Genomic DNA, 13,542 nt, shown 5'->3' on the forward strand with positions numbered 1-13,542 from the left:
TATCGGGAGCGGCGTGAGCACGGGCCGCGGGGCACGGATCAATCAGCTGTGATGTTTTTTCCTGAAGACAAATTCCTAGAAGTGGATTTGTGAACTGGACACATTTTAAAGGCATTTTGGGTACAGATGGCCAAACTGCCTCCAGAAGCTGAGGCCGTCAGCGCCCGGACCCCGGGGAGGGGGGGGGCGGAGTGCCCGTCCCTGTATCTTTGTAAAGACTGTTTGCCTTTTGGGCACGAGAAACATGCCTCCCTTTCATTTCTTTGATCAGTAATAAAGGTGATTTTTTTTTTCCAAAAAGGAGGAGCCGAAAGCATCTCAGCGATAAAGATTTGAAATTCAGGCTCCTTGACTGGAGACGAAGCCAAGGGGCCACGGCGGGTGTGTCGGGCGGCGGGGTCACGGGCCGGCTTATCCCACGTTGTACCTTCTGGTATTTTCCCGTGAAAAGGCTCTGGTTTCCGTGGGCGGGTTTTATCTTTGCCCACGGCAGGGACACCGAGGGAGCTGCGGGTGCCGCCCTCAGAAGGCGGCTCAGCCCTGCACGCGGTCGGGGAGGCGGGCACCGAGAAGGGGCAGCGGGGGCAGCTCCCCAGCCCCTCGGGCCTGGGAGGCCCGCACCCCAGCACGTCCACCGCCCGCGCGGGCTCCTCTCAGCCCATTTCCCGTGTGACCCCCAGCGCTGGCTCCTTGCCTCCTGCAGAACCGGGCCTGGCCCTTCTCCGTGCGCCTCCAAGTGCCCCCGCGGCACCTGCCACACTCGGCGTGAGACACGGGGAGCCGAGGCCTGGACCGTCTGGCCCGGGGGGGTGGGGGGAGCGCTGGGTGGGAGCTGGGTCTGCAGCCCCCCTGCTGCTCCTCCTCTCTGGGCCCCAGTCCCCCCACTGCCCGCCACCACGAGGGGAGGTCAGAGCCCATGGGTCGCAGGACACTTGCGGTCCCAAAGGAATCCTTCAGAGGTTCCTGGCAGGGACGTGGGGCAGCAGTTTGCTTTCTGGCACCGCCTCTGACGACGGGCAGGCCTCTGGCACGCGGCATGGGGGAGGATGTGCGGCTGCCCCCGTGTCCACAGGGATCCGCCTGGTGTGGCCGCAGACGCCGCGCATCATTTCCACCGAGATGCTTTCTCTGTCTCCCAGGCACCTACGTGATGACAGTCACGGCCAATGACGCGGACGACGGCACCACGGCCAACGGGATGGTGCGGTACCGGATCGTGACGCAGACGCCGCAGAGCCCGTCCCAGAACATGTTCACCATCAACAGCGAGACGGGGGACATCGTGACCGTGGCCGCCGGCCTGGACCGGGAGGTGAGGCGGGCATCGTGGGGCGGGGGGAGCGTGGCCCCCAGGGGGCCCGTGTCCTGTCGCGCCCGGCTGGGAGCAAAGGTCCCAACGAGGCGGTGCCTCGGAGTTGGCCGCCGCCCTTGGAGCGCATCCGGGAGCCCGTCCCGCATGAGGTTTCCGGGCAGGCCCGAGGGGAGAGCTGCTCTGGCTGCAGCCACGGCCGGGCTGCGGGGGCGGGGGCGCCTGACCACCGTCTCGAGCGTCTGCACCCACACCCGCCTGGAGCACCCGTCCTGTGCCCGACCCTGGCGTCCCCTCCCTGACGCAGAGGGGCACACAGGAGGGGCGGCACCCCCCGCTCAGCCCAGGAAGGATCGGAGCCAAACTGGCTTATTCTCACCTTCCCGACCCTGTGTGACCCCAGGAAGCCCGCACCCCTGCTGGACCCCATAGTCCACCCGCCGCCCAGGGCCAGACCCCAGAAGGAGGCTGCGTCCAGAGAGGGTGGGACAAGGCGGCTTTGCTGCAGCCGCCACTGGAGAGGCTTTTTCCCAGTGAGTACAGGGCGTCTCCAGGCACTGGGCCACGTGTCCCCATCTGGGTAGATGACACTGTCCCGGTCACCTACCTCCGGGTTCCCTGGAGGAGTCATTAGCCGCTCCCAGCTGAAAGCCCCGGCTGGCGGCACCGAGTACTCTCAGCTCCCTGCCTGAGCGTCATCGTCTCCTGCCTCGGGGCCTCCACCACTGCCTCCTGCTTGCTCTGTGACCAGAGGCCAGCATTTCCTCTAGAGGATACGTGACTCGGTTTACCCTCGAAAGCATGTGGCTCCCGGGACAGGGAGGAGACCCTGACTGAGCTCAGAGTAAACAGGATGAGCTTCTCACTCCTTGCTGGGGGCTTGTTTGCAGAGCCTGGACCAGCTGCGTCCTCGCTGGGGGCTTGTTTGCAGAGCCTGGACCAGCTGCGTCCTCGCTGGGGGCTTGTTTGCAGAGCCTGTAGCCACACTTGTCCTGATGGCCTCTGGCTCCCCCTCCCAGAAAGCCTGTGGGCTCACCGTCCGGGTCCAGGGCTCACCTTGGTCTGGGGGCACTGAGCCAGGGGCCGTGCTGGGTGTGGATTTTCGGGGCTACGTTGCAGCAGGTTCTATCCCCCCCAGGCTGATTCCCGTGCCTGGTGGTCCCGGCAGGTTTGAGGGGGGCGCCAAACTCCCCGAGTGTAGCCCTCACCCCTGGCAATGCTGCCGGAACACGTCCAGCCACTCTGCCCGACCTGCGCCTTCCAAATCAATAAATGCCCGGTGGCAGCTTGGGAAGTGTCCCCCACCCACCCCGAGAAGGGCACGTGGAGCTCCCCTTGGCATTCCTCCATGGTACCCGGGTGGTGGGCTGGGGCGGAGGGGCATGCGAGAAGTAGCCTACGTGACCTCGTGGTGGCGCAGCCATGAGCACGTTAGGGGACACGTCTGAGCCCCACGGCGATGCCAGCCTGGCAGGCCAGCAGGGAGGCTGGGCCCGGGTGGGGGGCGAGGACTGGTGGGGAGGCTTCAGATGCAGGGGTTCAGACGTCCTCTGGGCCCCATGTTGGGGGGCACGTGTGGCAGGAGAGGTGGACAGGCCCTCAGGACTCCGTGGGCGCACTGCGGGGGGATCTGTTGGGGCCCCACCGCCCTCGCAGGGACCAGGGAAGGCGCCCCATCCATGCGGACCAGGCCCTGGAGTCAGGGATCAGGACAAGGGGCTGCTCCTCCTGGCTCCGGAGAGCTGCTGCCGTTCTCTGGGGAGGTGGACAGCAGGCCGTGACAGTGACCCCTGGGGAAGGCCACCAGACAGGTCCACACAGGGACAAACATTTGTTTTTTCCTTCCTTGTTTAGAAAATTCAGACAAAGGTGCTGTGGGTGAGGCACAGGGCATGGAGCGCTTGTTAGATGGATGGCTGCCCCCCCGAGGTCCCAGGGGGGCTGTAGGGGGTGGGGAGCAGAACCTGAATGAATGTGCTGCAGGGGGTGCAGGGGGGCACACAAAGGGTCATGTACCGACGAGATGCGCTCACGATGGAGAAATCAGGGGAGGCTTCTCTGAGGAGGTGGCCTTGCTCTGAACCTTGGGGGCTGGTAGGCTCCGTCGTACACTCTGCTCTTTGGGACGGACGACCAGCACCCACTTTTCCAACCGCTGCGCATCACACATCTGACGTGTCGCGAGCACCCACAGAGCCACTCCGCGGGGTCCTTCGTTCACTCAGAGGCGTGAGCTAAGCAGCGGGGCGCCCGCGGCCTGAGCTGCACCCTGGACCCACCCTCGATCGCCCGGCGTCCGCGGGCAGGTGGTGGGGGCCCCAGAGACGCAGGTGCCCGTCGGTTGCCCCAACCCGGGGTGCAGAGTTAGGCGCAGGGGTGCAGGGAGGGCACCAGAGGCCGCACCCCAGATCTCACTGGAACCGAGAGCAGGCAAGGCGGACAGAGCACATCCAGGGGCCACGTCCAGCCCCGGGCCGCGCTGGGCACCCCCAAAGCCTGCCGGGGCGGCCAGCACTGTCGGCCTTGAGCAAGCGGGCTTTCCTCCCCGGGGGTGGGGACCCGAGGGCTCCCCGGGGGAGGCGTGCGCTGCCCTGACACGGGCTCCCCAGCCGCTTTCCAGGGGGAGACGCTCCTGAGCCGAGTGGAGGGGCCGCGCTCCACCCTGCAGACACCACACAGGTCGGGGGGGATTTGAGCTCCAGGCAAGCCACGGCTAGCGTAAGTACGTCCCCAGTGTCGCGTGGGGCATACTTACACTAAAAATTATTTGGCGTTTGTCTGAAGTTCAAAACTAAGTGGGTGGCACGTCCCTGTTTATATTTGCTCCATCTGGCACGCCTCCCCGGAGGTCCCCGGCCACCCACCCAGAACCCCGGTCCGGGCCCAGGGCCGGGGGCAGAGCCGGCTGGTGTTGAGATCCGTTGGGCAGGTCTCTGAGGAGCCCGTGCCTGCACCCGCTCCCCGACGGCGTCACGGGACACCCGGCAGATGGAACTGGGGTGGCCGTGGCGGGCGGCAGGGTGCTCGAGAGGGGGGCTTTGCCGATAGGAGGGCGGGACAGGTAGGGGACGAGACACCCAAGGGCACGACCCCAACCCGAGGCCATGGGGTCTGAGCAGCAGACCACCCCCGACACGTCCCGCGCCCTCGCGTGGGGGCCTTCCCTGGGCCGCAGGGGGGTCCTGGCACCTGCCTCTGAGGACCCCCACCTCCTGGAAGACGTGAAGGACCCCGTCCATGGGCTGATGGTGGTCTATGCACCCACACCTAAGGGGACAGCAGCCAAACCAACCGGTGTCGGGTGCTGAAAAGTCTGTCCTCAGAGACGCCTCCTCCAGGCCGTCCACCAGCACTGCACGCCCCATCAGCCAGCCCCCACCCGCTGCCCCACTGCGCGCCCCCGTGCACCTAGTGCTTGCTTTTCCTGTTACAGGACGTAGTGGCCACTGGAGGCTTTGGGAGGATTTGGGCTCATCGTGGGGGGCTCAAGTCATTAACTGCCACAGAAGCATCTGACCAGGACACCCCGGGGGTGACCCCTTGTACCCAGGGGGCCGAGGCCCAGGGGGCTTCATGGGGGTGGGCGCCCTTCCCCGGACACAGGCGGGGGGCTGCAGGGCAGGGGCCGGCAAGAGAGGCCCCCAGGGGTACCTCCGCTGGGCAGCACAATGAGCCCTGATGCCCCGAGTCTCTGGTCCCTCCTCGCCCACACCGAGGCCCTCCTGGCCTCTTTCTCACTTGGGACAAAATGCAGAGCCGTCCCCACGGCCCCAGAGCCCGCTCCGTCCCCGTTCGCTCAGCCGGGCTCTGCCCACGTGTGTCCCTGACCACTGGCCGCCTCGCCTGGGCCGCGCCAGCCTGTGAGCCACGTCCTCACGTCCCCTGGCCCATCCTCAGCCCCGGAGCCCACTCCGTCGGGGTTGATGGCAACAGAATCCCCTCCGGGGGCGAATCCACGCACCTGAGTGGAGACCGCCCGCCCAGGGACCCTCCCGGCCCGGCCCGGCCCCTGCGTCACCACGTGCCCCGCACCCCGCGCCCCTGGCGTAGGAGGGGCCGCCACGGGCCCCGCAGTCCGGCCTCTGCCCCCGTTCTCAGAACCCCGGGATGCACCAGGCGGCAGCTCGCGCAGCCTGGAGGGCGCCGGCCTCCGCCCCCCGGCTCTGTCCCCGCTGGGGGCCCTGGCCTCTGCGTCGGGGCCGCGGCCTCGGGGGCTGCTCGGCGGCCAAGGCCCCTCCTCCCCTCCGCCCAGAGCGGGCGGTCTCGGGCTCTTGAGCGCGCCGAGTGGAATCATCACACACGGGCCGTCAGGCACGTCCGGACCACGCGCCGCGAGGGCCCTGAGCAGCTGGCGGACACTCCTGCCACCCCCCGCGTCTCGTGCCGGGCCTGCGGGGAGCCCCGCGGGGTGGCCAGGTCCCGGGACAGAAGGGGTGTCGGGGAGTCTGCAGGCGGGAGCCGGTGCCTGAGATGCACCACGTGCCCCGGCGCTTCGGGGCCCACGCCGCCCACGGTCCCGCGGGCTCCCCGCTCCTCCGGGGCTGAGGCCGGCCCTCACCCTCCACGCCTCTCCGGGCCCGGGTCTTCCCGGCTCAGCAGGAATGTGGGGAAAGGCCGGAGGGGTGGACGGACGCGCGAGGGCCCCAGAGCTGTGACCTCTGCCCCCGAGGCCGGGCAGCGTGTCCCACAGCCCTCAGAGCCCCGCCCCGCCCATCCTGCTCTGGGACTGACCAGGCTTTGGGTGTGTGTGACCCCGCCTGGTTCTTACCAAGGAGAACTACTGTGCCCTCCCGCTGCAACTCCAGGGGATCAGCGTCTGCTGCGATTACTTGTTTTGTTGTGTTTCTCAGCCTCCGAGCGCCCCCCCCAGGTGTCCTGGCTCTTGGGGCCTTTCTTACTAGATTGCTGCAGTCCCTGCCAGGTGATGCCCTAAATCTTATACTACAGTGTGAGTAGTTGATAGAGGCGGGACAAGGTGGCATTTGCACCGTATCAGAGAGTAGAGCCTGGAGCTGCAAGACGGACGCTCCAAGGATCTCAGGATTTGGGGGGGGGGGGCGGCGGGTCTCTTCCCCTGGGAGCTGATTCGGCACAAGCAGAGAGTGCTCACCCCTGACGGGAGATTGCTACTGTCCCTCACGGCGTTCAGGGGGCCCTGCACAGAGCGAGGCAGCGCCCTGCCAGGTGCCCGGGGAAGGGGGGCTGAGGGCCCGCCATGGACCCCGCACCGGGTCCCCTTCCCACGTTGCTCACAGGCACCCCCACCGTGTCCGCCTTTGAACTTCGGGGAGAGGAAACGAGAGAGCGGTGGGGGCGGATGTGAGCGAGGGAGCACCCCCGCTGGCTCACTCCGAGTTACCCAGACACCCCTGGGTGAGGCCACTCAGCGCAAACATGACAGCAAGGGCGCCCCCACCCCGTAAAACCTGCGGGGCGGCCACTGGCAGGGGGTGGAGGCCCCAGGAGACATGCCAGTCCTGCCCAGCCGGGTGCCCATCACTGCCCAGCCAGGTGCCCAGTCGCAGCCCAGCTGGGTGCCCACTCGCTGCCCAGCTGGATGCCCACTCAATGCCCCAGCCAGGTGCCCACTGACTGCCCAGCCGGGTGCCCCGTTGCTGCCCATCCAGGTGCCTACTCGATGCTGCAGCCGGATGCCCAGTCACTGCCCAGCCGGATGCCCAGTCACTGCCCAGCCGGGTGCCCAGTCACTGCCCATCTGGGTGCCCAGTCACTGCCCATCTGGGTGCCCAGTTGCTGCCCAGCTGGGTGCCCAGTTGCTGCCCAGCTGGATGCCCACCCACTGCCCAGCTGGGTGCCCACATGCTGCCCAGCCGGGTGGCCACTCACTGCCTATCCAGGTGCCCACTTGCTGCCCAGCCAGGTGCCCACTCGATGCCCAGTAGGGTGTCCACACTGCCCAGCTGGGTGCCCACTCCCTGACACCACCCCAGAGACAGGCGGGCACTCAGGCCCACCCGACCCAGGTGCCAGAGCTTCGCCCCCGCAGGAAGGTCACGTGAGCTGGTTTCTCCACGAGGCTCCTCCCCAAATCTGCCTTCCCCCTCCTCTCCCTGTGGGAATATTGATCCTCGCCCCGGGAAGCGCAGCATCTTTGGGGGAGAAACACCGCAGACCCTCCTCGAGCCAGCTTCCCGTTCGGCAGAGCAAGAGCCGTCTTTATGAGGGGAAAATCCACGGACGTCACTGCCACCGTGTCTAATTAGGCAGAGCTGTGTAAATTGAGCGTTTTTACATGATTAAAATGTCAGGAGGGGCCTCATAAGATGTGAGAGGCTCGCGTGTCTCCTGCGTGCCCGGCCGGGGCGCCCCTGCTGCTGACGTGGGTGGCCGGCCGCTCGGGGCCCAGGTAAACGTGCCCCTGGCCCAGGTGAACGTGCCCCCGGCCTGTTCTGCAGGTGCGGGTGGCAGCTGCCCCAGGGCTGTGCTGGGCCACCGACGTCCTCAGACCCACTCTGCCCACGCCGGGGCGAGGTGGCTGCGTCAAGGGCCCCACCCAGGCTCCCCGTCCCTGGGGACGCCGACCATCACCTGTCACCCTCATCAGGCTGCAGTGTCCCCCACACGTGGCTGGGCCACGGCCCCTCGCAGTCTTACGGGATCTTTAGGGACCCAAAACCCGCACCTTCCTATAGTTCCAAGCCCGCAGCCCCGTCCCCTGGCGGCTCAGGTACTGACCCAGAGAGCGGGAGCACCCCAGCCTCGGCCAGGGAGGAGGGGCGCTGGGAGGGCCTGAGTTGCAGTGTGGACTCCGGGCTCTCAGCTTCAATCTCCACCGCATCCTGGCCGCCGGCCCACGACAGACGGCTCGTATGGGAGGGGAGACTCGAGCCCCGGAGCTTCGGACACCATTCTCAGGCTGGGGGGTGCGGCTCTAGCAGCCTGTGGGGGGCCACGCCGCGGGCCCGACGCAGGCCGGGATGCAGGCCTGGCGGCCGGTGTGGGGACGGGGACGCGGGGCCTGCAGGAGGCTTTGATGCTCTTCTAGGGCGGGTCAGCGACTGCATTATTGATGGATGTTCTGCAAAATTTAAACGCTGAGCTTTGGGGAGGTAGGCAAAGACCCCGGGGACCACCCCCTTGTGGCTTTCTTCCTTCTCTTCAACTTGGAAATGGCCAGATCACATTTTAATGAGTTCATCCCCGCACCGCTGCTGATGCGGCCGAGTGGGAGGAGACGCTGGGCAGCAGGGGGCGGGGGGCGCGGGGGCACCTGCGTCCGGGTGGGAGCAGCCGTGGCCAGCTGGCCTCCAGCGGACGAGCCCCCAGAGGCACCTGCAGGCCCACTCCCCACCCAGCCACCTCCCTCCAGCTGCACTGGAGACCCCGTGGGTCCAGAGCTGGGTCCGGGGTCATCTCTGTGTCCCCGTAGAGCCGGGCCCCAGGCACACGGCCCATCACAAAGTAGGAGGGTGGCACCCCTGCACCCCAGGGCCGCGGGGAGGTAGGAGTGCCACAGCGGGTCTGCTCCGTGGGGTCGCCAGCGGGAGGTGCTACAACGGCCAACAGCTCATCAGGCCAGAGCCCCCCCAGGTGACGGCGGGACAGTCGCACCAGGGGATCTGTGTCCAGGGACGCCAGGTAACGGCCACCCCCTCAGCCTCCAGTGCCGTTCCAGAAGGGGATTTGGCAGAAGAGCAAAGGGTGACAGCTCCTGGGTCTGAAGAGCCTACTTTGTAAAGCAGAAGCGACAGCCCAGGAGCCCGGGGGCTCCACCAGGATGCAAATCCCTGATCAGGGCCGCGAAGCCGGATCTCAGAGGCCCCCCCTACGGGAGGCACAGCCTCTGGGACCCCACCCACCCTTCCTGTGGCTGGGAGATCGCCCCCCACAGGGGCCCGGGAAGCCCCCACCCGGCCTCCAAAAGCAAGACAGGCACACCTTCCAGTGGTGGTGGGCTGTGCACACGTGTGTACATGCAGGCGTGGGCGTGCACACAGGTACAGACACGCACACACGGGTGTCCACATGCGTACACTCACGGATGTACACAAGGACCCGTACACATGCACGCGTGTACACATTACACACACGAACACACCTGCACGCACGTACACACTCACACACCCACACACACGCATGAGCCTGCACGCAGGGCACCTGCACATACACCCGTGTGTCCCTGTGTCTCCAAGGGCAGTAGCCACGGGGTCCCGGGGAGAGGCTGTGCGTCGGTGATAAGGGGGAAGGAAGGTTTGTGACTCCACCTTCCAGCCACACGTTCCTTCTCTGGCTAAATCCGTCTCCCCGGGTCGGCCTGTGCCCTCTCCTGCCTTCTGCTCCGGCCCTGGGCGTGGGGGCTGGTCCTGGGAGGCCAGGTGGGGCGTGAGGTTGGGTGGCTCCCTCCGCCCCGGTCCCCGTCCTTCCCACCCAGTGATCAGACAGGCTGAGCCCCAACGGCAGGGCCCCCCGGGTCCCGGTGAAGCCTCCCCGAATGGGGCCCTGCCATGGGCCTGGAGCAAGGTGGGCACAGGGGCAGGGGCGTCGCGACACCCGGGTTCCCTCCAGCCGCACCAGGAAGGGGCCCCACCAAGGCCCTTAGGAGGCTCCTGGGGCAGCCCCCACCACTGTCATCACAGCACGGAAATGCAGTCTCACGGTCTGGGGCCTCCACCTCGGGGCTGCAGCCATGGAGGCTGAGCCGTGTGGGCGCCCGGCCGTGGGCCCCTCAGGCCTGCAGAGCCAACGCCGACCCATCCCAGACACCCGCTCCCCCTTGTGCCTGCTGTGCTGTCCTCTGGCGGCTCCAGAGACGCCTCCGTGGCTGGGCCTGTGGGTGGGTCAGCCTGAGGGGCGTCCCCAGTGTCCACCCCCGTCCTGTGCCCAGCTCCTGCAGGATGGAGCCGTCCACACCGCGCCCCATCCCCGCCACTGTCCTCAACCCGGGCCAATGCTCGGCACATCTGGAAAGAGAGTGCAAGTGCCTGTGGCTCAGAGCTGTGCCCATGGACAGTCACCCCCTGTGCCCGAGGAGGGTGACGCTGCCCCTGAGTCACGTTCTGGACGGCAGAGAGAGGGGCGAGCGTGACTCCCTGGGCTCTGGGGGCCCTGCCTGTGGGGCATCAGCAGGCAGCGAGCAGGCAGGCCACGCGGACGCTGAGAAGAAAAGCAGAGTCCAGGGAATAGCAGGTGTGGGAGGGAGAGCCAGGGGCGGGGGGGGGGCGGGGGGACTGGCATTCCACTGTGGAAGGGGTCGGCCTGCCCGTGAGGGGACAGACAGAATGGCCCTCAGCTGCCCTGCGTGGGAATGTGCTTGAGGAGCAGCCACGTAGGGGAGGGGAGGAGAGAGGGAGGCCAGATAGGTGGGTGGGTGGAGGAATGGGTGGGGGGATGCAGGGATGGATAGGGGGACAGAGGGACAGAGGGATAGGCAGGGGGACGGAAGGATGGATGAGGGGACAGAGGGACAGAGGGATAGGCAGGGGGACGGAAGGATGGATGAGGGGACAGAGGGATGGGAAGGGAACGGAGGGATGGAGGGATGGGCGGGGGACAGAGAGATGGGTGGGGGGATGGAGGGATGGATGGGGGGACAGAGGGATGGGCGGGGTGTTAGAGGGGCGGATGGAGGGATGGAGGGGGGCGGGGGAGGCGGAGGATGGGGCGGGGAGGGACAGAGGGCCGGATGAGGGGAGGGGTGAGGAGAGGGATGGGTGGGTGCGTGGGCAGAGGGATGACAGAGGAAGAAGGGAAGAAGGTAAAGGCTAATCTTCTGAGAGAAAACCTGAAACCCGACGCTGCACCCAAGCAGACAGACGCAAGCTCTTTCCATTATTTTTTCCATGTCTCCTGGGTCCTCCCCACTTTCACAGCTGTTTTACTCAGTTCCCTTAAGCTGCGGGAGCAACCGGCGCACAAGCCCTCGGCTGGAGCCCAGCACACGGCCTGTCACAGCGGGGACCGGGTGACCCCCGCCCACCCTCGACCACCGCCCCGCACGGGTGGGACAGAACGAGTGGAGGCGGGAGGCCCCCGAGCCCTAGTCCCCCCCACCCCCCGGCCGGGCCCAGGCAGGCTGCCCGCGCTCTGGTCCCACCCCCGGCCGCCGGGCCGCACCCCCACTCCCGCAGAAGGCTCCCCGGCTCCCCCCGCCCCGGCTCCCCGAGGAGCTTGCAGCATCCCCCCTCCCCCCCCAGCCTGCCTGGAGCCACCTGCCCAGCGTCGGGCCCAGGGCCGGTGACGGGCCACACGGAACAGGTTTCGGGCTTTAGGGCCGCGGGAGCTCTGCCGCAGGCGGACACGGCTCCAGACGTCAGCTTGGCCCGCGGCCCGGGGTTGACCGGCCGACCGCCGTCCGCACGCGCGGGATCCGGGGACTCCACAGCCCCTCAGAGACCCTGAGCCGCCTGCAGGTGTCCGGGCGCCGCACGGGGCACCGGGGGCCTCGGTGGACAAGCTCGCCGTGCGTCGGCCTGTCTGAGTCAGCGACGTCACTCCACGGGAGCGGAGAACGTCTGGGGCAGCGCAGGGGGCTGGCCCGTCCGTGGGGTCGTCCCTGTCTCAAGGGGTTCATCCTGGTTTGCCAAACCCCCGCAGCACGGTGCCCTCCCTTCAGGCTCGGCCCCACACAGCCCTGCAGCCCCGAGGCCGGGCCCTGACGTGGACGCAGCCAGGCGTGTGCGGGAAGCACGGGAAGGGACCGTCCTTCCAGCCCGGGGGACGGGGATGCCGAGAGCTCCTGGGGGCCCCGCAGCCCCTCCCACCCGCGGGGACCGGACCACAGCCGCTAACGCCGCCTCGGGGAGCGCATGTGGGTGAAGAAGCCCGTAATCCCAGCCCCAGACTGACGTGTGTCCTTCCCACCCCGTCCCTCCCAGAAAGTCCAGCAGTACACGGTCATCGTTCAGGCCACAGACATGGAGGGGAATCTCAACTACGGCCTGTCCAACACGGCCACGGCCATCATCACGGTGACCGACGTGAACGACAACCCGCCGGAGTTCACCGCCAGCACCGTGAGTGTCGCGCCCCGGCAGCGGGCTGCCCTCGGAGGGAGCTGGGCAGAGGGCGGTGCCGCCGCGGTCCAGGCAGCAGGAGGCTGGGGGGCCCCCAGGTGTCTGCAGCAGGGGGAGGCCGGAGGGGGTGGCCTCGGGGTGGGGGCGGCGGCAGCAGGTGCCCCTATCCGGCTCGAGGAGGCGCCACACAGAGGGACGGGGACGCCTCAGAGGCGCCCAGGACAGGGTGGGCTGCACACTCCCTGAATGCGGTGCTACTGGGGCTCAGTCACTGTTGGAGGGATGCATGGTCGTGTGCGCGGGGGGGGGGGGGGGGGCCTGCTTGGGGATGCCCAGGTGGGGCCCCGCCCGGGGCAGGCCGTCCCTGCAGGCGCAGCTGAGCTCCCCTCCACAGCAGAGCGCAGCCTGGAGGCCGGGAACACGCTGCGAGCCCTTCCCCCAGGCTTGGCTGCTGGCTGCCAGCCCCCCAGGCTGCTCCCCACCGAGGGCCCGAGTCCCTTTGGGGACGAGTCTAGAACCCGAGGCATGGGTGCCCCCCCCACAGGGAACGTCCTAGCGGCAGAGCCCTGGGGCCACAGATTGCAGCAGAGCGTCACCGCCACGAGGTCCCTCCGCATTCAGCGTCCACATGCTCGATGGCCCCTCGGGGCCGCCCCACGGTCTGCAGGGCCGGCCTCTGCTCTCTCCGCTCTCAGCACCGGGCACCCTCCCGTGATGCCTCCCCCAGGCCTCGGGGGTGCCGACAGCTGGGGGCACGGCCCTCCCTGCAGGTGCCCACCCTCTAGTGCAGCGGGTGAAAGGGCTAGGGCAGGAGAAGGGGGGGGTCAGCGAGGGCTCCCAGGGCGCCGCTGGCAGGTTGCAGCTGCCCCGTGGATCTCCCGACGGCCTCTCGGAGCCGCCCCCCGAGGTCCAGGCCACTGCGGGGCCAAGGGGACGAGGATGTGACAGCAATAGGCACATCACAGGGCACGCTGGGGAGCGCCCCTGCCAGGCCGTAAGCCCCCCGCCCCCTGTGAGGGTCAGGGCCCGCGATGTGGCAAAGGCTGAGGCTCAGAGAGGCCAAGTCCCAGCCCAAACCCACTGGGCCAGCCCCTAAGTGGGAGCAGCTGGATTGAACCCCAGAAGCCTGGCTGATTCTGCAGCAAGCAGGGGTCGGGGAGGAGGGAGGTGGGGAGAGGGAGAGGAGCCCCCCTCCTCCTCCCCAGAGCCGTCAGCCCAGGCAGGCACCTCACAGGCCAGAGTCCTGGGGTCGCCCCACCC

General features: G+C 67.9%; 1 protein-coding gene across 1 annotated transcript in view; it reads left to right on the forward strand.

Annotated features, from left to right (window-relative positions):
• CDH4 (cadherin 4) overlaps positions 1-13,542 on the forward strand; it is a 500,399-nt gene that overhangs the window by 465,034 nt on the left and 21,823 nt on the right. Inside the window, exons 7-8 of the mRNA XM_038572777.1 lie at positions 1,140-1,312; positions 12,145-12,282. Of these exons, the coding sequence (XP_038428705.1) occupies positions 1,140-1,312; positions 12,145-12,282 (311 nt within the window). The remainder of the gene's footprint in view (positions 1-1,139; positions 1,313-12,144; positions 12,283-13,542) is intronic.

Source organism: Canis lupus, chromosome 24 (assembly GCF_011100685.1).
Source record: "Canis lupus familiaris isolate Mischka breed German Shepherd chromosome 24, alternate assembly UU_Cfam_GSD_1.0, whole genome shotgun sequence".
NCBI classification, from domain to species: Eukaryota; Metazoa; Chordata; class Mammalia; order Carnivora; family Canidae; genus Canis; species Canis lupus.